At 35.7% G+C, this 27,850-nt stretch overlaps 1 protein-coding gene across 4 annotated transcripts; it reads left to right on the top strand.

The window, feature by feature from the left end:
- Window positions 1-3,255: 3,255 nt before the first annotated feature.
- On the top strand, window positions 3,256-21,840 carry MANEA (mannosidase endo-alpha). Of its 4 annotated transcripts, none has more exons than XM_053973138.1 (6): window positions 3,256-3,330; window positions 4,909-4,993; window positions 8,452-9,044; window positions 12,308-12,417; window positions 14,730-14,806; window positions 16,073-21,840. In XM_053973138.1, the coding sequence occupies exons 3-6, from the start codon at window positions 8,495-8,497 to the stop codon at window positions 16,707-16,709; spliced, it is 1,374 nt and encodes a 457-aa protein (XP_053829113.1). In that variant the 5' UTR covers window positions 3,256-3,330; window positions 4,909-4,993; window positions 8,452-8,494; the 3' UTR covers window positions 16,710-21,840. The 4 variants fall into 4 exon arrangements, with proteins under 4 accessions (XP_053829113.1, XP_053829115.1, XP_053829112.1 ...); XM_053973137.1 differs by lacking the exon at window positions 3,256-3,330 and adding an exon at window positions 3,356-3,766; XM_053973140.1 differs by lacking the exon at window positions 4,909-4,993 and having other exon boundaries at window positions 3,285-3,330.
- The last annotated feature ends 6,010 nt before the right edge of the window (window positions 21,841-27,850 follow it).

The following is a 27,850-nucleotide window of genomic DNA, read 5'->3' as shown; positions in this document are numbered from 1 at the left end:
GGCAGAGATTCACAAAACTTCAAAGGAGGAGTTCTAGCTTAAGAATGACTACTGGAAGGAAAATAGAGAGATTCATGATTTGGAGACAGATAGGACTATTGAGAATAGAAGGAAAGGCTACATGCACAGACTATTCCCTCTTCTGTGTTTGTTCTGAAGCCAGAACAGTGCATCATGGATATTATAGCCATAAATACAGTACAAGTGAGAAGACACAGGATATAATAGAGGAGAAAATAATGGAAGCTACAGGAAAGATAAGAATATCAGAAAGCAGGCTAGGGAAAAGTACATCTTGATCTTACACAGGAAAAAATTAGCACTCTGGAAAAGGAAAAACCAAGGAGGAAAAATAAATATAAGGCAAGACATTAAAAAAGAAAGTTAATCATTGATATTACCACAATTATATTAACATCCCTTGTTCTACCTAAACTTAAACTGAACATAATTACTTCATTTCCTTTCTTTGCAAAAAGTCTTGGAGGAAGTTGTGTGATATGGGTTTCCTTTTGTTGCTTTCTGAAATCTTAGCCAGTAGATTCAGTCTAATCAGCAAAAATCCTCTAACATAATGGAACAATGCCTGAACAACAACTTTTAGGATTTTTTCCTTCTCATTAAATGATTTTTTTCCTGCTTATTCTCTAACATTAGTATACTTTTATCCTAGTAAACATGCACTCTTAATGGAACATTATCAAATGCTTCAGATTTACTTTTTACATTCTTTAACTTTCTAAATATCTTATTTTCAAACAAATTTTCTCAGTTCCACTAGAAGTTCTTCCAGATGGTAAAGAGAAAGTGAAAACTAATATTAGATCCTCCATAAAATAGGAGCGAAGGCCACCCCTACAATACTTTTTCTTTTGAAAGAGAGAAGTAAAGAAGGAAAGAAAAAAATGAGAAAGGAAAAGACAACAAAGAAAACAGCAAAGAAAAGATTGGGAATACTGTGAGGATATAGAACAGATATCAAAATTTGATCTCCAGACTATTCATATGCCAACTAATCCATTATTAAAGCATGACATTCCTGAATCACTTACGACACACTCTGTTAATGAAATTATTCAGAAACATGGCAGAAATATTAGAAATTAGAATTACTGCAATTTTCCCCTATAAGATCACTCAGACAGCATAAAGAAAACATCATGCCACAATTCCTTCAATTTTCTCAGAACTCAAAGGAACCATGGCAGCTATTGAATTTACTTGTTTATATCTACAGTATGAGACACTCATTCCAAGTCTTTTCATTCACATATGAGCTGAAATCCTGTCTCTGTTGAAATCAATGAGACTTTTGCCTCTGATTTTAATGAAACCACAATTCTGATCAGTGTTTGTACTCTCTCTCATGGCTTAGAGAGATTCTTAACAAAAAAATCAGGCAAACTACACCACAGGGCTCCAATTCATTAGAGTCACTTTACATATGGCAGAGGGAAGAAGTGTTTTGATTCAATGGGAACATTGTGATGTTTACCTAGTGCAACAATTTGCATTGAGTCAGTCTGCAGTGCTCATACACAAGCGTTCTTCTGTCCTTCAGACTTCTGCTGTTACAGGAGACAAGAATATATTTGTTTCATTGATTTGGTTATTAATCTCATTATGACAACTATTTGTAGCCCATTTTCACTGCTTAGGAAAAAAGAATAAAGTATAACATGAAATGTTAGTGTATGAAAAAACAGTGAAACCATTTTTACAACATTGCAATTATATGTAACTACAAAATGGCTATATAACATGATTACTTACTGAACTCCTATCCACATATTTTTTCCTGATTTATGCCCATACAGCTGACAGTGTATAAGGATGGGCAATTCCCCCAGCACACTGACTTTCTCAATGTATCACTGTATTGAACACCCTACTCTAATGTAAAATTGAAAAATAACTAAGGGTCCAGAGGTGCCACACCCAACATTGCACACAGATTCAATCCCCAGGCTTTATCCAGCCGTTACTTGCACATCTCTGTCTTGGATCCTAAATTGTAGGTAACAAAAAGTTAACCACAAGTAACATTGCAACAAGACGTGCAAGTAAAGCAAGCAAGGTAGCAAAGCAAGCCAGATAACAAAGTCAGTGAGATAACATGTGCCATCAAGAGCAAGATAGCAAATTTTAATGGAACCTGCAAACTGCAAAACAAGTTTGACTGAAAAACAAGAAGCACCAGGCATGCACTGAAGATAGAGGTGAAAAGTTCAAACGTGAGGAAGACTACAGAAGCCTTCATCAAAAGACCACTGGAAGACTGATGACCATCTCAGAAGGAACTGATGCATGCACAGAAGCTAAAAACTGTTATAAAACCATGACACAGCTTTATGCAAATGTGAGTATGCTAATGATACTTTGTAATTGTGACATTGCAGGGAAGGACTTTTAAAATGTAGCTGAAAGCTAAAGAGGATTGAGTGAGTTTTTGGCGGAAAGATCCCCCTCACTCCCAGCACTGAATAAACAAATACCTGCTCTGTAGCCGTCTGACTACAGAGTTTTATTTTCTTGCCCAGTTTTGGGCATCAGACTAAAGGGGGGCACCAAAGCAGGTGAAGGGCCTGGAGCACGCGTTCCAAGAGGAGCAGCTGAGGGAGCTGGGATTGTTTAGCAGGGAGAAGGCTCAGGGGTGAAAGGAGGTTGTAGCCGGGTGGGAAGCTCAGCTTCTCCCAGGCAAGTGACAGGATGAGATGACATAAACGTTATGCTGCATGAAGGGAGATTCGGGTTGGACATTGGGAAGAATTTCTTCACAGAACGGGTGATTAGACATTGGAACGGACTGCCCAGGGAGGTGGTGGAGCCACTATCCCTGGATGTGTTTAAGGAGTCTGGATGTGGCATTCAGTGCCATGGTCTAGTTGAGAGGGAGGTGTTCGGTCATAGCTTGGAGTCGATGATCTCATCCTAAATTGATTCTGTGACTACCATTTCGCAGCTGAAAAGTAACCAACAACCCAGCAAAGGCTTTTAATGAACTGAAAGATTTTTTTAGGCCTTTCGAGTCAAAAAAAAAAAAAAAAAAAAAAAAAAAAAGCAAACACAATGTGAAAGCCCAGCGGAGGCCCTGGCCTTCCAGCAGCCGCAAGTCCCTGTTTCCCAGCGGAATGGGCGGGAGCGCGGCGCGGCTCTCCCCACAGGATAACGGGGCCCGGCCGCCGCCGCCCGCCCCGCGCATGCGCCCCGGCTGGCGCACGCGCCGCCGCCGCCGCCGCCGCCGCCGCCGCCCCGGCCCGGCCCGCGCGGCTCCCTCAGGGGCAGCCCCCGCGCGCGCGCGCCCGCCGGCAGCGGCCCTGCCTCCCGCGGGTGAGTAACGGCGCCGGCCCCGAGCCCCGGCCGGCCCCGGGCACTGGGGAAGGGCTCCTCGGGGCCGGGAGAGGCCGGGAGGGGAGGGCACGGCGCCCGCCCCCGCCCGCAGCCGCTGTCAGAGGGTCCGCGGTGCCCCGCGGGCGGTGCCTTCCCTCCTCTCCCGCTGTGGAAGCCTCGCCGCGCCTCCCGCCCGCGGCTGGTGCTCCTCGGGTGGCAGGGGCTGGCGCTTGGTTCCGCAGAGTGGGAGAGAGCTGTGAGCGCTCGGAACTCGGTGCCTTGCTCAGGGGATGCGAGCGGCGCAGCGAGCTGGGTCTGCTCTCCCCGCCCTTGCCTTCAGCCCTTGTCAAGCAACCTGGCTCTGAGCTGCCCCGGGAAGCTCCCGGTGAGGACCGGCTGAAGGTTGCTGTCTTCTCATGGCCTGCAGCCGCCCAGAGTTAGGTGTTTTTCCATGTCCTTTCGAAACAGAAGGCTGGCATGTTGAAGGCAAATACTGTAAATGCTGGAGGCTCTCTTAACCACGTTTACAGCAAAGAATCCAGAGGGATTGTGTTTTGTTGCTACTGCTGTCTTTCTTAAATTCAAATCACAGTTTCTGTTTTCTGGTTGTCAGATTTTAAATACCTTTTTCTAAATTCGGTAGACGTGAAAGAAATCTAGTATTGGAAGTGTTTAAAAAGATACCTTTTTAACATGTAACACAGCTGTGAAGTGTCTGCCTGCCGTACCTAATGTTTTCTTACATCTTTAATGATTTTCAAGCTAATTTTTAAAAAAGGCTTTAGGAGAAGACTTTTCATATACAGAAAGTTTTTGAGAAGTTCCTTGGTTCTTTCTAATACTAGAAATACCCACTAGGTTCCCACGCATATGTAGTCAGCTTCTGTTGTTTTTTACTCTTTGTGATCTCCAGATCAGAATGTGCTTTTAACACTTTTACCAATCCTCACCTGGTCAATCACTTGGAAACTGAATTAATGTTTCTAGGGGCACATCTGCACTGTAGCTCCAGAATCAGGGCTTTAAGGCCTAGATCTAGAGCTGATCTGTCACTTCAGAGTTTTCAGTTTCTTTGAGCTGGGAAAACTTAGTAGAAACTAAGTTTAGATAATTGAGCTGAGAAACTTTGATCCCATCCACGAACTACCAGCCTCGGTGGCTTCTGGGTGACCTTACTCTTGATCAATAAAAATCAGATTTTCAGAGCTCTCCCCTATATTGCATTTCCATTTGTTGTGGTTAAGGAACATCAGAGCAAATAAATTCTAGTATTTGCTGATTCTTGCTAAACTAAATAAATCTGTTTTATCTGAACCTAATTTCTTTGCATAATGATATATATAATGCATATTTCTCTTTTGGAATTTGTAAAACTGAAAAAAGCAGCCCACTGGGCAGGGCACTGAAACTTGAGTTGCCTGACCAAAATTATCTCTAGTAATTAAGCAGTATCGTCCCTTCCACTTTTTTTAAATTGCTTTTTCTTCTCTGACTAAAGAAACATTCTTTTTTGGGGAAACATGGCAGGGGAAGAAAAGCTCATCATCTGTACATCTGTATGCTTTTTTCTTCATCTAGTGGAAAGGACTAACAGAAGGTTTCCCTGCACAGTAACTTAAGGGTATAAGAAGCAGTAGTGAGGGAGAAAAAAAATCACTGTCAGGTAAGAGCTTGAGACATTCAATTAAGTGTGTGGAACAATTAGGAAAATAACTCAAACATTTTCATAGATCCTTTACTTTCTTCATGAAGGAGTTGTTTTAAGAAGAACAGCTGGAAATTTTGCCTACTATGATCAATTTAATGCTATTTATTACCAAAAACCCAGATTAATTTGGAACAGAGATGATCATAATGGGATAGACTTACATGTATTTTATGCTTTTATTTCTGTATTTGTAGACTTACAAACTAAAAAGTAAAACAACTATGTCAGATGTTCTGGGGTTTTTTGAGAAGAGAACTGGATGTTGAGGAAATATAGGTTTTAACTTTTCCCAGTATAGCTTCATATTTTTCTCATGTTAAGAAGGAAACTGCTATCTGTATTCATTAAGGGAGAAACTCTGACCTGTTACAGATGGTTTTTTTCTTCTTTTAAAATTTGTTCAGTAGGCAAGAGAAAGAACCCAAACTGCTTACATTTTTGTCCAGTACACCTATATGTGTCAACAAACATGGAGTTTGAATCCAAAAGCTGCTGAGTCAGGGTAACTGCATGTAAGATCTTAACCTTCATAAAGCTGAAGTTATTCAGCTTTTTTCCTACCGAGAAAGTCAATTGCTGTTAGATCCAAGAGCACCCAAAAGTCCAAGGCAAGATACTTCTAAGTCTGTAGGAGTGATGTGTACTTCAGTAAATTGCAGTCAGACTCTAAAATTTGAACGTTCACAACAAATGCAAAATCACAGCTATGCTTTGTCCAATGATGGTTGAATCAGAAATGCATTTTTAAGGTTTTTCCACTCCCAGGGATAGACATAACTTCATGTAGCTGTTTGCAGAGGCATGTTTGCTCAGTCTGTTTGCCGTTCTGCTGTGGCGCTAACATTGATAAGGGTAGTTTATCTGTCACTGTCTCTGAAAAGTAGATCTGAGCAAGATTAAATGACACATGAAGCACTGCCAACCTTTGATGCAGCTTTTACAATATAGTTTGTCTGTGCCAGGTCTGAATTACGTTATCATCGTTGAGACTGATGTCTCCCCCAAACACAAGCCTTTACTGTAGATATCACTTCCTTATCACTTCCTTGTTCTAGAAACTTTGCACTTTGATTCTGAGCCTCTGTATAAGCATAGCAGAAGTTCATAATATGATATGGTAGACCAAGCTCTGTCTCAGTGCTATTCAAATGCTAGTGGGCATGCTGCTCATTTTTTAGTGTACTTCAACGGTGAGTATTCCCTATAAAAACATACTTGTTGAAATAATAATGTGGAGCACCAAGATCAATTCCTGACACTTCAGATGAATGACTTAATGGTAGTGAAGTCTTGATCTAAACAGGAGGCATTGAGTAGCTGATACATCAACCAAGAATAAAAAGGACCAGCTTCTTTGATATGGAATAGGAAAACCCAAATGACAAACCTTGTGAACATTGCAAACCTTGTGACATTGCAGTCATGAATTCTTTTTCACAGAAGAGATAAAATTATAATTGCAGAGGTAGTTTATCTCTGGCAGTCCTGTATATTGTTTAATGAAGATCAGTGGCATTTAATTTAAATTAAATGGAATATATTAATACATTAGTCAGATGAATAATATTGTTTCATTAAAAAAAAATCCTAACCCTTCAGAAAACTTCAGTTTATCTAATCTGAAAATTGAGTTAAATTACCAGGTAGAGGTAGCATAATATACTAGGAAGAAGACTGAAAAGGTAATGAAAAATAGCAGGAGCAGTTTGAGTGTATTTAAAATTAATTTCTTATTAAAGTAAGATGTTCTATACTCCAAACAATCTCTGACAGAATTCTCAAATCATGGGGATGGATTGTTAGCCATAGAAAAAGAACCCTGTATTTTGATGTAAAGCGATGTGAAATCCTGTAAGCATGTGTGCTGTAAAATCATTTTCCCTGACAGTAGCCAAACGTATGGTTTCAGAATCCAGTTGGGCAAAATGAACATCATTTTCATAGTCTTGCCTTGTTCCATCTGTTCTTTGTTGGCTTTAGTGCTGTGATTCTCATTCAGCTGAGTTCAGTCTCTAACAAGGTAAAAGTGCATTGGGATTTTGTTGTTTATTTTTGAAATGTTAATTGGATTTTTCTCTTAAAGTAAATGAGTGACCTTACTGTGAAAACCAAATGAATCCCAGAAGTTATAACAGATAGTAGGATGAATGGATTAATATTGGAAATGGAAGTGTAATACTGCTATTCCAATTCAGGCTGTATTGTTAAAAAAACATATTCTAAAATTGCTTATCTAAAATTATCATAGCAGTAGTAAGCAGCATATTGTGACAACTGAGCTCTATGCTAATGCACTATTACATTGGTAGGAAACTAAGGTCAAAGAATTTGCAAGTATTTCAAAACTACCTGCGTATGGCTCAGTAAATTAAAATAAGATCTGGAGGCCAGTGACAGAAATACAAATCACAGCTATGCTATGTCTAATGACCCTTGAATCAGAAATTAATTCTTAGATTTTCCAGTTTAGTGTTGTCAGTTTTATGCATAATCTTGTTCCACATAATTCTGTGGTAACCTAAATTTTGTTAATCCTTTTCTTTGGTTCTCTTGTGATAATGTTGTACAGGAATTAAATTTATAAATAAAATAACCAGGCCTTCCATTATACTGATTTTCTTCCCCCTAGTTTCATGATTCAAATCTTGCTGTGTACCATTGGTCTTGTTTTGAATTTAGCCCTGGAACACTACAAGAAGTGTCAGGCAGCTGTGACATTGTACTAACTGGCTGCCAGCAGCTAACTTGCAAGCTTTCTGCTTGAGATACATCCTTAATGCTATGCTGTTTTTTGCTTATGTGTTTTAGAAAAAAAAATTAAATTTTTAGATCTGTAAAGTTGTAAAACATCATGGTTTCAAATTTAGTTTGCTGGAGTATTTTGTTAATATATTGGTTAACAGAAGGCAAAGTGCTTGGTCTCAAGCCAGTAAATAGGTTAGTAAATGAAACCTGCATTCTGAACACAAGCTGTAGTTCTGTCATACCCCATTTTGTTTTTTACTCTTCTTCTGCTATGTTATTCTCCTTTCATGGCTTCTGTTTTTTTCTTCTATTTTCTTTATTATTGCTACCTGAATAGCATTTACAAAACATAATAGTTCTGAAATAATGTAACCAGAATTTCCATTTCATGGAATTAGGATAAAAATTAAGTTCAAAAGTAAAATATGTTATAAAATATATGTGTCTTTGGTGGTAGAACCTCAAAATGTGACACACGTTCTCAAAGAAAGAAATGGGATTTTGTTTGTGTACCCCACCCTCCACAAAGTCTGTTAGTTCTGAGGTCAGTGTATGCATTACATTTGTCTCTCGTTATTTTTATTATGTAGAGATTTTATGAAGCATTTCATACTGCTGAATACTAGGTAATAAGAAATCTAACTTAAAAATATTTGTCTTTTGATCAGTTCCGGCCAAAATCCTTCTGTTGGGATTCTGAACTATGACATCATGGCGAGATTTCGCAGAAGAACATGCATCATTTTGTTGCTTTTTATTTTGTTTATTTGCTCCATAATGATGGCTTTGAAGACTCTGAGACCTGACAGAGCTGGCTTTGGGGATCCATTTGGACTTGGTTTGTTGCCGGAGCTTCAACAACGGACAGTGCTCTTAGACAGTAAACAGAACTTGCTAAATAGGGCTCAAGGAGATACTGTAACACGTGTCAGTCATTTGCATAGTATTGCTGTCAATACTATGAAAGCATCTATGTCTCCAGTAAAAAAGCTGGAAGAGGAGCTTTCTTCTCCTAATTATAACTTTCACATATTCTACTATACTTGGTATGGGAATCCACAGTTTGATGGTAAATATATTCACTGGAATCATCCGTTATTGCCACATTGGGATCCCAAAATTGCAAACAATTATCCAAAGGGAAGGCATAATCCTCCTGAGGACATTGGGGCCAACTTTTATCCAGAACTTGGATCTTACAGTTCCAAAGACCCTACTGTCATAGAAGCCCACATGAAGCAAATGCGTACAGCTTCAACTGGTAATGAATGTTAAAGTTTCAGCATGTTGTTCATTTAGCCAGCCTTACATCTGTGAATGAGCACAACTGAGCTATCCTTCTGCTTTTCTGTGTAATTCAGGAAATGTCTGAAACTAGTAAATGTCTTTATATCTCTGAGTTTTAACCCTCAACTGAAACCTACATCTTCAGAGCTGTGTCTGATGAGTGTAACAGCACAGAAACGTAAGAATGGTGTTTGTAATACTGTAGGTACATGCTTTTCACTACTTACTGCTAAACACTGATAACATACATGAAAAAACAGAAACCTTGACTGGAATATGTTGTTTGTGTATTTTATTTTTGGAGATGAATGCTTCAGTTTAAAGAACAGGTTTCAGTAAATCATGCTAACATGGTTAAGGAGCAGCCTGTTCAAATATGAGTGTTTTTTTTTTTCTCTGAATGCTGTGTGTGTGCAATAACAATTGTGCAATAATTCCTTACTGTCCAAAAGTATCTTCTTTCAATACAAATTGATGTTCCCTTTTTCCAAATAAGGTGAACTGTATACATAAGAATATTCAATATATTTTTCTGGTGTTGTTCCTTGTTGTTGGGCTTTATGGTCCTTTTTATATTGTTGATACTGCTGATCACCTTGTATTGAATCTCCTTCATTCACCTAATCATTACATTTTAATGTAATCGTTATATTTTGATTAACGATTTTTACTTGTGCAGTGTTTACTTCTTGGTTGTTGTCATCTTGTGGGTTTTAACCTAACCTTTATTTTTTACAAGGGTTAAAAATAAGGGTTAGGAAATTTTGCACCCTCTTCAGTAATATAACTTCATCAACAGGAGTAACAAGACTGTTGCAGAGAAATCTCAGATGCAAGTTGCCAGTAAGCACTGTTTTAGTCTTACCTAGACCAAAATAATTTATGATAGTGTGATGAAGGCAAGGGAGGCACTTGCAGCTTTAGAAGAATATGTGATGTTCCTCATCCTCTTAATACAGATGTCTAAGAAAGTTGTACTGCTAGTGAAAAAGGTGCCAATTACTAGGAAAAATGCTTTGCGTAATCAATTTTTTAGTAACTTCAGTTAGTTTTCAATTTAAAACTCAGCAAAGTGAGTGAGTAGTTCAGACTCCTGTGACACTCTTTGTAACATAACTGATATTTATAAAGAGTCACTTTTTCCTGCTGTTATTCTGACTTAAGGATTTAAGTACAATTGAATTTGTTCTCTTCCATCTAGATTTGACTAATGTAAATTATCAACTTTTTTTTTAAGAATTATACTTTGTTCATTTTTTGTGTACTATGAGGCTGACTATTTACAGTTTCTCCTTTTTCTCTCTTAGCCAGTGTCTCATCCATGACTTTATTTTACAGTCACATGATCATTTTTTCTAGCCATTTTTGAGGCTTTATCAAGGATTTTATGAAAAAGAAAAATGTGAACAAGCAAATATTGACTAATGATTGGAGGCATATAAGAGATTGGGGCAACAGAAGTCTCATGCAGTGCCTCCTTGTATTCTTCCTATATTTTACAATTCTTATGCAATAATTTTCTAATATTTTACAGATTAATACAGTAAATTTTATTAATGAGATTGCTTAGGGAAATTTATTTTTTTGCACCAGCCTTTTTTTTGTGATAGTCTACTTTCAGTTTTAGTGACTATTCTGGTTTTAAACATTTATGACATTGTTTTTAGTGTCAAGTCCATCCTTTTTTTTTTTTTTTGACTCTTTAAATGGTACATAACTTTATTTTTCAACCACAGGAAAGAAAATGTGTAGTAGTCTTTCTCAGGAAAAGACCAATGCAAATGTGAATTTAGTTTCTTTGATCAACAATTCTGTCTCCTGAACTTTTATGTATTTCCTAAAGGTGTAAAGGAAGGTCTTGTCAAGATATCCAGATTTGTTGCTGTTCTACTTGTCCTTTACACCTTACTACTTTGCATTTTGTCCTTTTCTTTTGTGTGAAATAAAAGATAATGTGATGAAATGCAGTAAAATAATTCATTTTGCTTTCCTTGAGCAGACTGTCTCTTGTGATTATCTGTTATTTGTGATTTTCTTTTTGATAAAATGCAGAGATAATGTGCCTAAGGGTACTTAAACTCGTTTCTGTGTGTGGTGAGCGCAAATTTCTGGTTTGGATATTGTGTGGTTATGTATTCACTGTAATTTATAGTTTCTTTTTCCTAATTTTGGAATTGTTTGTTGGAAATTGTTGGTCAGAAATGTTATAATGTTAGTAAAGTAGGTGGAATTTAGAATATATGCTTCCCTAGTTCAGTGAATTTATTCATTTACTTAAATCATTACCTAGTTAAAAAGAACCACATTGACTTATTCTTCTGTATGTTTTAAATAGCATTGATAGGAAAATATTCCTACATCAGTATTTCATGTATTTCTTTCAGACTTAGCTTTTTTTGATATTGTTTTCAGCTGTGCATTTAAAAGATCCAATCTGTTTATTTGACTGCATTTTATTTTAGAAGGAGCAGGTTTTACCTTTCTGAAGAGTGTGTTCTTTTGCTTTCTTGGACAGCATCAGGAAAATTTACAGTATAAAGACATGTTATTAGTTGTCTTTTTTCTCCACAGCACTGGTAACATCCTTAAATTATTGAGTTACTCAAGTATTTTTGAAGATAATAAATTTAAAAACTAATTTCACATGCTTGCAAGGATGCATTTCACCATAGTAACTGTACCAGGAAGAAAGAAGGTTGTGGGATTGAAGTCACTACTTCTAGTAATAAATGGTTGTTTTATATTTGAGCCAGAGGTACAATGAAGAAATAAGATGGGGAATAAAGTTCGATAAGATAAGAATCTCTTTCATCATATGCACAGCTCTTATCTCCTGCCTGTTCTATAACCCATGTATCTTGATATTCTCTGCCTGTATCATGGATAGCTATAATGCCTTAGAGGGGAGCACTCTTTTCCTCTTGTCCAACCTGAAGGTTGGAGTGGTGTGCTGAAAAGTGTGAGGGAACAGCTCTTAAGTGTTCGGCTTAGGACACTGAGTACAGATTTGTTCCCTTAACAAATGATCTAACCATTGTTTGTTTTGCAGTCCTATAAAGAGAGGCGTTAAATTCCACTCTGAGAATACTGAGATTTTGTAACTGATTAAAAAGTAATTTGAGATTCTGATTTATTTTATGTAGATTTCACATTGATAATTGTAACTCATGACAATGTTACAGTATACCTGTAATATTTTAAACAACATGTTTTAAAACTCCAGTTTTGTACTTTCAGGTGTTATAGTGCTTTCATGGTACCCACCAGGTATGGCTGATGAAAATGGAGAGCCAACTGATGATTTGGTGCCAGTTGTTTTGGACTATGCACACAAATATAACCTAAAGGTAAAGTATTTCTAGATGCATATAATAGGACCAATTAGGAAAGTAAGCTTTGCTATTATACTGCGCTTCTTTGTGGTTATGGAAGCCTCTGAATTGCACTGAACTTTGGTAGGACCTGAGTAATATTCCCTTATAAGCAGAATAAATATTGTAATCTGTTTTAGCTTGCTGAATCTAAGGTATAGTGTTGTGGACTTATTCTTTTCTAATTTCTTTTCAGAAAACAGTTTTTAAAATAAGTCATTATGTTGTTTTCCAGTGAGTCTTGGGAGTTGAGGGAAGTATTACATGTTCCAAAATACTGTGAAATACAGTGAACTATAAACTAAGAACCTTTGAGAAAGAAGAAGGACTTACCTTCATTTTGCATTTTTTAGCACCTGATCATAGAGGTCAGGAGTGAGCATCTATGAGGAATAAAGACAGATTTGGAATATCTAGTTTGAATAAATGTCTTTATTCCAGAAAGTATCAGAAAAACTTGCCTTGGACTATAAGGTGTCAGAGACATGCTGCTCAGACTTTAGGGTTACTTCAGGGCATGACAGGATAGAAGGGCTAAGTTATTGAATTCTTAAAATAAGTGAAATATCAAGTCAGTTAAAAAATTATGTTAATTGATCAGTAGCATCTTAAATTGTGGTTTGATTTTGTTTATTATTAGAATAATAAAATTAGAAAACCTGTATAATGATAACAAAAATGTGTATTTCATTTTAATCTCTCCCAAGTAATAAATTTGAGTTTTTAAGTAGCTGCATATGTTTCATCTCTGGAGTGTGCTGTCTGTACTGTGTACTGAAAACACAGCCTGTTCATCTGCTCGGGTTTTAGTTTGTTCTGCAAGTTGCAGATTCTCAGTGAAATTTCCTGTCACTGGGTGTAACTGTAAATGCCTTAGCAAGCAGGAGGAAAATAGGATGATTAAATCACATACAGAAGTAATTCTGAAACTGTTAAAAATTCTGTGTGATTTGCATTATATGATATAGTTTGCACTCTATCTAATAATAAATTTCTAAAAAGACAGAAGAAACGTAGTATCCTTCCCCAAAATTTTAGACCATCTAATGGAGTTTGCTCTCACCTAAAAGAACTTGTTAGCATTCAAGTCTCAAAGGAGTCAAGGCCAAATGAAATAAGCTACCAAGGAAAGTACAGTAGTGTGTAATAGTGTGGTAATGATTGCAGTATGAATGAAGCTGCTGTTACCACTTGGAAGAATTACTGGAATACAGATATTCAGTATAGATATTGCAGGAAGTGCTACCTTCACTGTAATGTTTTTAAGCATTCTTGCACTAGTAAGTTTTTGCAGTAAGTGTTAGGAGTCTCAGTAGACCAAAGCCAATGTACAAAAAACGTTTCTGTTACGTTTGCTAAATAGAAGTCTGGGAGAAGATATGCCCTTTTGATTTGTCTGATTTTCATAGTTGGAAATGAAAGATGAAATTATAGTGCTTTTCAGCCTCTACTGTCAGTCAGTGATTTAGTCTAATGCTATTTTTCTATAGTTTCTACTTAATAGAGAGGGAGATTTGCTCTGCAATGGAATTTTTCTACTGTTGCAGAGTTGTCAAAGACTTTATTAAGTACATTCTGCTCTAAAATTGCTTCTGAAATAGTTGTTGCTTTGATTAATGTAATGTATTCTTCCATGATTGTCTATTTGAAAACAAATTCATTTTTACATTGGAATTCACACATACTGGTTAATCAATTCCATAAGCTCCTAGCTTGACATTCAGAGCAATAATAGTACATTATATTATATTTATTTCCAAGAGCTTGTTGCTGTTGATAAATCTATAAAATTTTAAATTAAAGTGTTCATTTTGCATATCTTAAAATGTATTTTGACCCTGAAAACTATCCTTAGAGCATTATCTTTAGCAGATTTTAATACATTAGTTAGAAATTAAATATTAAAATGTTTCATTAGTTTATCAGTTCTTTGACATTCAAAGAGAGAATCATTTATTTTAAGTTTTGGTTTTGTAGTTTTTTAATTTTTCTGAAGCATGATTACTACTTGCTGTAGTCTAGGGTAAACAAAAGCAGTGTTCTGTTTTAATGTAAAAAACCTAAGTATTTAATACCAAACTTCCTGCAATCGGAAGCTTCTAATGTCAGTAGTGCAGGAGTTGTACTAGGGTTGGATTATTCTGGATTATTAGTAGTATAGACTGATGAAATGTTTGGTCTGTAAAGAATTACATATTGGACTGGTACTTGCTTCATATAGTACCCAGTGCCCCCGTATTCAGTAGTGTTTTATGTCTGTGTTGCTGTTGCTTGTTTTCATCTTTCAGGTCACTTTTCATATTGAACCTTACAAAGACAGAGATGATCGCAGCATGTACCACAATGTCAAGTACATCATTGACAAGTGAGTTTTTTCAGAATGGTGTCCCTGTGGTTTCTTACCTGCTGGTTTAGGGGAATTTGGTATATGAACTAAAGCTTATAAAAATAGCTTATAATGTCTGCTGAGACTGAAGAGAGCTAAAAGGAACTTTGTTCATATTTCAACGCTGCAAAAAATCAGTCTTTTTTTGAAACACTGAAGTGTGAATTTTACATAGATTCTCAAATTTAAATTGCTTTCAGTAGTCTTTAATATCACAAGGCTTACTTTAGTTGCTTAGGATTACATGTTCTATAAATTAAATAAAATGTACATTTTGATAATGACAAACTAGCAGATAGAGCTTTATTGTGTTGACCTCTAATGATTTTAATTTATCTTGACAAATTCCGTACAGCTGCTTGGTGTTTTGCTTATCAGTGCTGCTCAGACTGTCTTTATTTCATGCTGAATTAGAGAATTGCCCTTCAGAGGAAGCTGATAACTGTAGCACAGTTTGACACTAAGTTACTGTCACAGTTTAACCCTAGCCAGCAACTGGATACCACCAAGTGCCCCTTACTTTCCCCTCCCATCCCCCAGCGCTGGAGAAGTGAATCAGAAGGAAAAGATAGACTTTATGGGTTGAGATAAGAGCAATTTAATGATTGAAACAAAATAGTATTAAAATAATGTTGCCAATAGTATTATTAAGAAAGATAATGGAAAGAAGGAGAGAGAGTAACAGAAACTGAGACAAATTGCTCACCACCTTCTGAGCAGTACCCAGCCCAGCCCTGGGCAGTGTTCAGTCCCCTTCCAAGCAGCTCCCTCAGTTTATATATGGGCATGACACTCTGAACTGTGGTGTATCTCTTTGGCCAGCTCAAGTCAGCTGTCTTGGCCTTCCTTCATCCCAACCTTTTGTGCAGCTCCTCACTGACAGAGCAGGAGACACTGAGAAGTCCTTGACTTAGGGTAAGCACTGCTTAGCACCAGACAAAACATCAGTTTTATTCTCATGCTAAATCAAAAAAGAAAAGACAGCACTGGACCAGCTACTAAGAATATTAACTCTGTCCCTGCCAAACCCAAGACAGTTACTAATTTGTAGTAGTTTATAGGTTTTTTGAAGAGTCATTGATACTTCAGCAAACACTGGACTGAAGGTGGACATGATGTGCTGTGTTTCAAAGTCTGTGTCCTGTCTTTTTAAATTAATTTGTTGGAAAAGTCTTCAGCTCAGATTGTACAACAGTATTTTCCAAATGGTAAATTTTATCTTAACAATACTTGTTTGCTTTATAGATACGGAAGCCATCCAGCCTTTTACAGGCATAAGACCAGCACAGGCAGGCTTCTTCCCATGTTTTATGTTTATGACTCTTACGTAACAATTCCTGAAATATGGGCAAATCTGTTAACTGTGTCTGGATCCCAGAGTATTCGAAATACTCCCTATGATGCATTATTCATTGCACTTCTTGTAGAAGAAAGACATAAGCACGACATTCACCGAAGTGGTTTTGATGGAATGTACACGTACTTTGCCACCAATGGCTTCTCCTATGGCTCATCTCATCATAATTGGGCAAGTTTAAAAGCCTTTTGTGATAGTAACAACTTAATGTTTATTCCAAGTGTGGGGCCAGGTTATATTGATACCAGCATCCGACCATGGAACAACCACAACACCCGGAACCGTGTCAATGGGAAGTACTATGAGACTGCCTTCAGTGCAGCCCTTCTGGTGCGACCAGAAATTATTTCCATTACATCTTTTAATGAATGGCACGAGGGAACTCAGATTGAAAAAGCTGTCCCTAAACGGACTGGACAGGTGGTTTACCTTGATTATAAACCCCATAAACCAAATGTTTACCTTGAGCTTACTCAGAAGTGGTCTGAGAAGTACAGAAAAGAACAAGAACAGTGGCTTATGTGAGCTGTCTCAGCTGCAGTTGTTTCCTAATGCATTGACTCTATTGAGAAAGAGCTGAAGAATCTGTTACTAAATGTCTTTATTGTATCTTTTGAATGTATATGCACTACTACTGAATTTTAATTTTGAAAAGTAAAAAGATTATGAGAATATTGGTAATTCTGTCTTACTGGATATTTTAGTTCAAAAATATTCGGGGAAAGCTCTTTGTTGTTAATTTGGGTTTTTTTTAACTTTGTAACTTGCATGCTGAGTTTTCAGAACAACTGCATGGGATAATGCTACATGACCAAAGTATAACAAAAAACTGGCACAGTTTCTTCCTTCTTTTATTCTTGTAGTTGTGTTTCTAATCAAACTGATGCTGTAATCTAAATCCTTATAGCTTCTTGCAGGATGCATGTCTATAGTGTGTGGAATAATCTACATTTATGCTTTATGATGCTTTGCATATGGAGTTCTTGACATATGCAAGATATAGCTTGTGGTAAAAGCACTGAAGAGTTATGTGTGATGCAACACCAATGGGTTTTGTTTGAAAAAAAATAGTATTTGAAAGAAAGTTCCAAAGAACTGCTGGATGATTTCTAGTTTGCTTACATTGTTTCTGTTTGGTACATGGTGCAGACTTTTGCAGATTACTGGATACTGACTGGGAACATTTTTTTCTCTTACTTTGAATTAAAAAAATAAAAATTTGAATTAGAGTGGAAAACATTTTTTGAGGGGAGAAATCCCTCTAAAGATGCAAAAAATTTATTAAAATTTCCATTGTTGCTTATTTTCTGCTAATTGACTGCATACACAGACCCAATGTGCTTTTTTAAATTTCTAGTTTCTAAACTCAGTCTCTTACTCGTCCTACAATAACTGAATTGTAGGAAATACTTTTTTTGTTTCTGATTTAGTAGCAACCTAGTTGGGTAGCAATGAAGGCAACTACCCATTTGTTTAATTTGAAATCTGAGATTTCTCTTTTTCACCTAGTCCATTTAGTTGTTCCAGGATTCATAATTGTAAATACTAAAATCTTGCTGTTATTCAGATAAGCTGAATAACAATGCTACCTGTAAGGCTGTGGTATGGCTGGAAATGACTATTTTCAGTCCTAAGAATCTCATCTGTTCAATGTTGTGATTATTAACTGGCATTTTTTATTAGATTTGAAAGGTTCAATCACACAGACATACCTCCTCAGCAATACAATTTTTTGGGATTTTCATAGAATTTTATAACAAAGCCGTAAACTTTGGAATAGTAGAAATTGCAGTGTTTTGTTCATTTGCAGCAAATGTTTAATCCTAGCAAAGTGGATTCTTTCTTACTTGTTTACTTTTTTTTTTTTTAATTGGCATATAAGGTTCTGATCCTGTGTTTTAGTTCATGTGCTCAAGACTGTTGTGACCACTAGTAACAGCTAGAATTCTATTGATGTCAGCAGAACTCATGAAAACTACACTCTACTGAGATCTCACTGTAATCTGTCTGTTAAGTGGTAAGGTGAATGTGAGGACTTCTGTTAAAACAGAAACCAAACTAATATATTTTTTTCCAGAAAACTTTTTCATTCCAAATAAATGTAAACCAGTTACCACTTAAATTTCTAGAGTCTTTTTGGTATGAAAAAGGTTTGTTTATATATCTCTTACTTTTTTACTGTTCATTTTTTTTTTGTTGTTTCTTTGTGCTTGCTCAAGTGATGAGGTGTCATCTAATGCCCTCAACTGCTTGAAAAAATGCAGAAATTGAATGGCAGATATATAACCTGGCATGTTGAAATGTGCCTCTAGAGTTCCTGGAATCTTACTAATCTCTCTTCATATTTTTTTGCATTTTCCTGTTGCATTTCTGCAAGGTCTGAAATGCCTCTGAAAGAAATGTTTACTGATGCTTATTTTGTTTTGCTATACTCAGGTGGGTAAACTGACATAGACATAGGCATGACCACAGTCAAAAAATAGTATCTGAGACATACAAAGCACTTGTTAGTCTTTTACCACTTTCAAGTTAACTACTCCCTTTTTTATTTTACTTATTTTTGATACTACTTATTTTACTATAAATCCCTTAAATAGCTATACATAACTAATTTTTATAATTTTTTGTATGTTCATGCTTTTACAGCCCAGAGTCATTATATTTATTTTAAATGTGAGGGGGTAATTAAATGTTTGCATATATTATTAAAAAATCTTCTGAAATCAAACCTTTTGAAAGGACAAGAATCTTTGTTTTCCCTTTTCTTAAACTTTTGTCATCCACTGGTCTTTTCTCACTGTAGTTAACTCAGCACTTTACTGGTCTTGACAACTTTGCACTCATCTTTCAGCCCTTACTTTCTCCTAGTGGCAGTTTTTCTCTGTGATTGTGAAAGTCACTCCTTCGTTGCTGTGTATAGAAGCATTTGAAATCTGTTATTTGGTATTGTACAACTGAGGTGATCTATCTTGTTTAAAATGCAGTTTATGGTAACAGTGTAATGGATCTCCATTACTCTGAAAGAATTCCGGAATTGCTGTAAAGGTATCATTTAACTCTTGCCATGAAGTAGTTTGGGCCATGGCACACTGATGTCTAATGGGACCTTCAGAAGAATTTATAGAATTTCTCTAGAAAAGAATGAAAATTAAGTGCCTAGAAATTCATCATCCCTGAACACTTAGTGTATTTTTATGTGCTTGATGTGATTTAAAGCATAAATATGCAACCTCACATAATATTTCAGAGTTGAGAATTTAATTTGGTGATCCTAAGGAAAGTTGATGGAATAGCAGCTGCTAGAGCTACCCCACCTGCCTGACTAATAGTTTCTCTGTACTTAAAGCAAATCACTGTGCTGCTTCTTGTCATAAGGAGTGGAGAGTTTTGCTTATGGACTGTTGCTGCAGTCATGATACTTATTTGAAATTTTAGTAAAAGTAGGTCTGTGGGAAAGGATATGTACAAATACAAAGGAATAAGATGATTCCAAGGGCACAGTTAAAAGGGGCAAAGGAGGAGAAAAGTGAATGTATTTAAGAAGGTGGTTACTCCAACCTTTAAGATTACAGTAGGGAAAAAAGGGGACTCCAGTATGCAACCAAAATTGAGAGTCAGGGAAGAACACTTGTAATGATTTTGAGATTTGAAATAGATTTAAGGAATATCTAGATCCCATTTCACTTTGGTGTCCCACCAGTTTTACTTCTTGGCCAACTGGAAAAAAAAATACTGTAATGACTGGTTTTAATACTTTTACACTGGTGAAATGCATTTGATTCATTATTTCATAGTACTTAAAGTGATATGGGAAGTTTTAAAAGAGATTGTGCCATGTTACGCCTCTGCAAATACAGAAATACCTGAAGTAATCAATCACATACTACTGACTGAGTATCACCAGGGGGTAAATGGTTTCTAGTCAAAGGAGCAAGTCCTTGTGGTAAAAAGAGAACATATTTTTAAAACAAAATCTATACATTCTTTTCTGCTTCTGTGAATTATGATCAAGTAAATTGTTTTAGTTCTGTGAGCAGTCTCAGAACTGAAGCATCAACTCTGAAATAAGAATGTGTATTAAATCTTGTATAGTAGTGCATGTCTGTCAGATCTGTAATCTTGTACTGAATTTTGTGGGCAAACACGTGCTGATGCTGTTACTGTTTTAATGGCAAGCTGTAAATTTTTGTGGATATAATTTCTGCACTGATGTTCATAATATTTGTCTAGTGCATTTCTTTTGAGGTGCCAATGATTTGTCTCTTAAGAGGTTGTTGAAGCAGAAGGTTCCTCGGTGAAAACATTTTTGTTACGAAATTTGATATGTATATTCTCTGCATAGTTTGAATTAACACATTTCAGACATGGTTCTTAGATTCAGTTGAAATTATCTCTCAGGAGTGTTTTCAGCTCTATGTTGCCAGTAAATGTACCTATGGGCACATGGATAAGGATTTATTGCGATTTAGGGCTCTTTTTTTTCTGAATCTCATGAACATAAAAAGAAGAAATAAAGAATTTATAAACAAATTATTTGCCACTGAATATAAGATGAAAATCTCTCTCCCAGTCCTATAAGTACTTGTCTTCATCTTTCTACTTCATAAAAGTTGTGTCAATGTTTTGTTTCTTTTTATCTTTTACTTTTGACCAGCATGTTAAATGTTCTTTAAATTTCTAAAGTGATTGAATTTCTAAGATTTCATAGTTGGAATGTTCAGTAAAGAGAATCCACAAGATTAGTGGCATGGCAGAAAAGCCTGATGTGAATTTCATATTGTGTAAGTGAATTTGTTGTGATTCGATAGTGTATCTTTATATGAATTGAACACAAATAAAAAAATACCTTTCTTTTAATACCCTACATGTCTGTGACAGAGATGAATTTGCTTACATAAAAATAAAAAATGTTTATGTGTCTATTTCAACATGTGCATATACCTGAAGTCATTATTTTTAAAGTAATATGTCATTGTAATAAAATTACAGACTGGATTCTGCTACTTTTAAGTAAGCAATGCTTTCAATCCCCTGTGATATTTACCGAAGACCTTTTTGCTTATGAATGTTTTCATGAATAATAAATATATGCCCAAAAATTGTGATTTTTAAAGGAATGTGTGATAGTCGGGTCTTTTCATAATATGAGTTTTGAAAGTTAATTTTTATTTTTCTATTATTATATGTGTCTAGAACTTATTAGACTGAAAACAACAGGCTTATCACAATTTTTTAAAATAGGCAATACTCGAAGTTTTTAGGCCTAATTATATTACGCTTATTAGGCTGCTGAGTTTACTACTGCACAATGTTGCAAATGTCTTTTGAGTCTTGAAGTACAAGTGTATGTTGACAAAGTAAAACTGAAGTTTGCAGTTCATACTGAAGTTTAGGTGTGATGGGCACACAAATAATTAGCCTTGCCTGGGAATGGCTTACAACTGATTACAGAAGGGTACAATGAAGGGTAGAATTAAGTATTTGTTGCATTCTGGTAGCATATTATGCTCTTCAGGTATAAGAAGTTAGGAAGGTAAGCATTGCCATCTTATTTTTGATGGCTGTGTGAAATTCCTCTTTGGTGTTTGGAAAATGTGTTTTGTCATTCCAACAAACTGCACTGCTATGAAAAAAATAAAGCTAATTCACACGCATAGTATTGTTTATTTTTGTGCATACAGTTATCATCCAGTATGATGATTTTATGGAGAGATGAGAATTCTATTTTATATATTCCATTCTTGCTACTATTCAGAGCTGGCTTAGCACATTCAAAAGTGAGGACATTTTTTAAAATGAATTTAGGTCTTAGAATATGCGTATGCAAATATGCGCACACACAATATTTTCCTCATGTTTTTGTGAAAAATGCTACTGCCCTTATATGGGTAGAAAAAGTCTGGAGCAGTTCCCAGATCTTGTCAATGTTCATGGAGTGATCCAGAGTGGCTCACTTCTTGATCCTAGCAGTTGTGTTCTTAGTCAGAAATAATCAGAGTATTCACGTTCATTTCCAATGGTCTTTTATCTAAAAATAGGGGTAAAAATCTACTGGACTTTTCTAAAGTAGAGAATTTTAGAAATTGTTAAATTAAACTTTTTTCAACATAGATTATAATATAGCAAAAATATACACTAGCTAACTAAAATCCATTTTGGAGAAAAATAAATGTTTTATTAGATAATGCTGATGCCTGCTATTGCATTAAGAGCTGATGTACCATTTTTAGAAAACAATTTTGTTTTTTAAATCTGATCTCTGCTTAGAGTATGTAAGACAATTTTATATAGTTATAGTAGCTGTTTTTTAAAACCTTGAAGAGGTGTATTGCTAGCTCTCCATAGAACCAACACAATGACAGGTAGTTTCTTGTTTTTTGAGAGTAGGGGAGATGAGGTTTTTTGGGTTTTTTTAGTCCATGGAAACTATGTATCTGATAGCAAGACCCTGTCTTCAGAGTTGGTTTTATAGCTTGAAGTCATTGCTATAGAAACACAGCAGGATCTCTCAAGACTAATTTCTCAAACTGCAATGTGATTCAACAAACAAAGTTCCAGCCACAATTTCAGTTGATTTTTAGAATACTAGTGAAAATTAGGATGTTAGTTTGTTGTGATTTTAATGGAAGTTTCTTGGAAAATTCTAATATACTATGGTAGAAAATACTTTTATCATAGTGTTGAGATTGCTTGTTCATTAAGATCAGATAGCCAGTTAAATTTTAAGAAGTATGATTTTAAAATATGGTATGTTTTTCAATAATACAATATTTCATAATACCATTGCCACTATTCAAAATACTTCAATAACAGTGAATACTTCTTTTTAAAGGGTGTCTAAAAGAAGTTGATGAAGAGCTGATGTTGAGTTCTAAAGAAATAAAGAGGGCTTCTAAAGGCATTAACCTCAGGAAGCAGTGTTAATGAGAAATAATACTAAGATTTTTCAGGGGAGAAAGAAGTAGCCAGCCATTTACTTTGTGAAAAGCTCTTCAGTCCTTATTTTGTCTCATATGAATGATTCTTGTTGAGTACTCAAATTTTATTCCAGATGAGTGAAGAACCTACTTTCAAAAAATAAAATACATTCTGAAAACACAAATGGTAAATTGTATTAGTTGTACTCTTGGCATAAAAGTACATATACTTTGCCATTTAGGTCCAGCCTTTGGCTGACCAGCTTCCTGATCTACCAATTCACTTGGATTTTTTTGCATATATTTGTACTTTTTTTTTTTTAGTGAAAACATTGGAGAACAAGTACAAAGCAAAATTTTAAAACTCCATTGCAGTATCATGACATTGAAAAAGATAAGCTGTATAGAAGAGAGAAATGTAGTTAAGAGATGTCAAAATTATAAAATGTCTGGAGGCTTTATGAGGGCGGTATAGCCATATTCAGATTACTGTATCAATCAAAAGATTTTTAAGAGGCCTGGAAGAAGTTCATGTAGTTAAACAACAGAATAAAGAAAGGTGTTAGAAATAAAAGATACTTTAAAATACAGATTCTGTCCAAAGGATCAAACCAGAAAGAGATAATTCTGGTTCTGGCATTCATTCTAAATAAATAAATAAATAAATAAATTAATTAAAAAAAAAAAAAAAAAAAAAAAATCCCGTACTAAACTTGAAGGAACAACTTCCTGGACCTAAGAAACAACACAATAACAACAACAACAACAACAACAAAATTAAGTTTCCCTCATCCATCCACCAGAAGTAAATACAGAAAACCATGGAAAAACCATGGAAGCCAAGACATAATACAATATTAAGGAAAAATATACCCAAACAACTTTTAAGAAATAAATACTAGAGCCTTCTTTAATGCATGTTTCTAAAACATGTCACAAGCAGACAGAAAGCTGGTAGTGTGCTAGTAGTGCTGGTAGAGCAGCAAAAGAATCTTTCACAGATCCTTTGGATCCTTGATAACGCTGTAGTAGAGAAGTTTAAACTGTTTTGTATCTATGTTTATTAAAGAAGAGGTTACAGATTTTCATGCTGGATCCAGAATCCATTGGTAATTAATCAAGAAATATCCTATGTTGAAATGTCATACAAGTGGTCTTGTGACTGGATCAATAAAACAAACAGCAATAAATCACCCTGTCTCAATAGTACTCATTCAGGGAACTCAAGTATGAAATTCTTAAAAATGTGTATACTTGTGTTGTTTAGCTTAACAGGAGGCACATGAAGGAAAGGGGACAAATGTGGTACCAGTTTTAAAATGACTTCTAAGATCAATGCTTGGAACTGTAAACAAGTCTGAAATCCATCCTTTATTTTAAAAATTGTAAAAAATAGACATCTAAGATATGGGCAATATTAATGTTGTTTTCCAAAGCAAAGTCATGCACCAAAAATCCATTACATTTTTGAAATTGTAATTAGAAATGTGGTCAAAGACGATAAAGATTTCAGCAAAGTACTTGGCCTTCAAAAGATACTACATTTTTTACCCTCTATGTAAGTAGAGGAAAGAATTTTTCAATATATTACTTGCCATTAAAAGTTAAGACACAGATAATAGAAATATTAAATTTTCATAGCAATAGGCAGATACTTGTTAAGTCCCAAAGACATCTTTTGTGGCATTTGTGCTGTTCAGGAAGTCATTTAAAAATATATATGCTAGTGCTAAACAATTTCTAAAGATAATCAAAATTAAAAACCTAATTGTGTAATAGTAACAAATTGGGTGATAAAAGAGCTGGAAAAACATTGTGTCATGTGCATGTATAGTATCAGGGCATACTATACACGCAAAAAGCTGTACTCTGTTGTAGTGGTCTACTGTTGCATCCCGGGTTTGGGTTCAGATTAGGGGTTCTGATATGTGTTAGTTAGCCGGTTCTGTGTACCCCTGTGTACCACCATGTTCCCCCCGCAGTGGTCTGCTCTGGGTCTCTTACCATTGGAGCTCACCATGCCAGTCCTGTAACCACCCCCTGTCCACTCCTGAGAGTTCTGTGTCTGTTACCCCATCCTGCATTCCCTATTCGTCCCGGAACCCTGTACACACCCCTGTTGTGTTCCCATTGGTTGCCGCAGTCTACATCACTCCCCTGTTGCCTGTCCCCATTGGGCGAGGAGGGCTTCCACCCCCATCAGCCCACCCCCAATAAAACACCATGCACCCCTTTGTTCCTCGCCATTTTGTCCATTTGGGCGCTGGGGGCTGACGCTGCTCCCCATTGCAGCACCACGCGACAATAAACTTCTCCAGCCAACCCGCAGGACAGGGTGCGCCTTCCTTCACCTCTCTGCCTCGCCCCAGCGCCGGTTGCAGAGCGCGGCCAGCCCACGCCACAGCGCCCGGGCCACACGGCAACCCAGTCCCACCAAGAAACAATGGCCTTAGCCGGGCTCCCCAGAGCTGCCTGGGACCGGGAAAGGAACGGAAAGCTGCAGTCTACTGCTTAAAATTGATTTGGCTGTCCATTTGGTTAGTACTATAAAAAATTAAGCTCAAAGATAGTAAATGACTAATATATTATTAGGAAGGACAATTAAAAATATCACTACACTATTGTATAAATGTGTGTTGTGCTTGTGTCTGGAATACTGGTTATCTATCTTCTTTTTAAAAAATAACTAAAAAGATACATGGAAAGATTACAAAAATAAGAATAAGAGAGATTTGAACCAAGGAAAATATACATTAAAAATACTCAGCTACAAGAAAAATTGTTCCTCAGAATGTGCCAGTGGATCGTTGAAGGGCATAAAGAAAATTAATAGAGAACAGTAACATTTTCTGTTCTTTATGCCAAAGAAAGGTCATCTAATTAAATTTTCAGATAATGTATTAAAATAGAATAAGAAGTTGGAGTTTATTCACTCAATATAGTAAAATTATCAAATGTACTGCTACAGGTTATTGTAGAAATTGAAAGTATAATAGGTACAAAGTCACAATAGCATTGATCAGACTTCATAAGCAAGGTGATCCAGATGCAACTTTTTCCTCAAAAAATCTCTAAACAACTGATTATCAGAAGGCAAGAGAAACTATTTTTGAAAATAAATGAGTTCTATTTCATGTAATGCTTTAGGTATTTTGCAAGACATTTTGACTTATGTGTGAAAATCAAAAATGTCTTCATCCATTTCTGAAATTAAGAAGAATATTTATACTGGAACACAAGAAATTGGTTTAGTGGCAACTAATTATATTTTAGTTTTCTTCTTTCTATAAGGTTGGATGTTGCTGGCTTTAAACTCTGGACCATCATAGGAGTAACCACTCAAGCTTTGCTGAACTAATGCCATTTATTCTTGAAGATATTAAAAGATTGTGGTGTTGCTGCTTATGTGTCACCCCAGCGGGTCTGGAGGTAGACCCCACTTACTGCAGAAAAGTTCAGGCAACCTTTGTGTAGCTTCTTCAGCCTGGTGCTACAGATGTTCAGTTTGATTGCAGCAAGTTTTGGAGTTTAGCCAGGAGTCCCTGTGGCATCAGGGGCCTTTGAATATAGATTATAGATGTAAAGAAGGAGAGAACCAGAACATTAATGATAGGGCTTCCAGGGGATCCAGCACAGAAGACTGTAATTTGATAAATATGTAATTTATGATAAATATGTATTTTTTGATAAATATGTAATGTATTTAACCCCAAAAATTTCAGTTTAGCAGTGGGGAGCTTTGTACAAGTTAATGACTCTTGTTTGTTATATACCCATTAATGTTTATGTATTGAATTTCACCTGCAACTTTATTTCATGATAAAATTAAGTTTCATAAAGTCTTTTTTTTCAGAATTTATGCAATTCTGCGAATACACCGGTGATTAATCCTAATTCATGAAAAGAGTAAATAAATTCTTTAATCGTTATGTCAAAACTTTTTGGACTGCTCACTGCTAGTTACCACTTATGATAAAGCTAGGTAAGGGACTCTGGAATCAATTCTAGAAGATTTTAGTGTAAAATAAAACACAGCTTAAACTATCTTCAGCTACACCTGAGGTAAGAATCTGGATTAAATTAGTTCAGTGGGAGTAGAAATATGTTAGGTCTTCACTGGAACACAACATTACACGAGCAATGTGAGGCTATTCATGTGTTGTGAAGTAGTCAATTCTTAAAGTGGAATGTTTTCAACCATATTTCTTATTCATTCAAAGACTTTTTTGAATTAATCTACAAAATTTAATGATTAGGCTATCCATTTTAGCAAGTTATTATTTAGCAAATGTGTTCCGAGTTAAAATAGTTCTTTGTTCATTATGGGGATCTATATTCATCCTTTTATTTGTATCACGAAGGAAAGAAGGATTGCACATCCCATAGATGCATCTGGAATATGTGTAATACGTAGGAGTATAGGTGAGATACAACGGGCTTGTTGATAATTTTATGTAGATCAATTCATAGTTTTATCTCTCTGAAAATGTAATGCTTAAACAAATTTTCTCCACAGTCATATTCTACTAAATATTGTACAACCAAATCTGTTCAGTAAATACATAAACAATTCATGATACTGAAAAAATGTTGCTCTTTTCAATTATATTCATGTTGTCCTCTACATTTTTTCCAAATGATATGATTCTATGTCCACAGGTACTTAGATCTCTTTCTGTTATTTGGAATCTTAAGTATATTTCTGTTCCAAGTCTTTATTGATGAAAAAAGTACATAAAAATTTAAAAT

Source organism: Vidua macroura, chromosome 3, assembly GCF_024509145.1.
Source record: "Vidua macroura isolate BioBank_ID:100142 chromosome 3, ASM2450914v1, whole genome shotgun sequence".
Classification (NCBI taxonomy): domain Eukaryota; kingdom Metazoa; phylum Chordata; class Aves; order Passeriformes; family Viduidae; genus Vidua; species Vidua macroura.
Note: the sequence above shows the minus strand (reverse complement) of the source record. Positions and strands in the feature narration are given on the sequence as shown.

What these genes read in the sequence shown, in the direction of transcription:
- MANEA (XM_053973138.1), top strand. Translation starts at nt 8,495, where the DNA reads ATGGCGAGATTTCGCAGAAGAACATGCATCATTTTGTTGCTTTTTATT. An exon ending in CACACAAATATAACCTAAAG is followed by an intron (nt 12,418 to 14,729) that starts GTAAAGTATTTC and finishes TTCATCTTTCAG; the next exon opens with GTCACTTTTCATATTGAACC. An exon ending in GTCAAGTACATCATTGACAA is followed by an intron (nt 14,807 to 16,072) that starts GTGAGTTTTTTC and finishes TTTGCTTTATAG; the next exon opens with ATACGGAAGCCATCCAGCCT.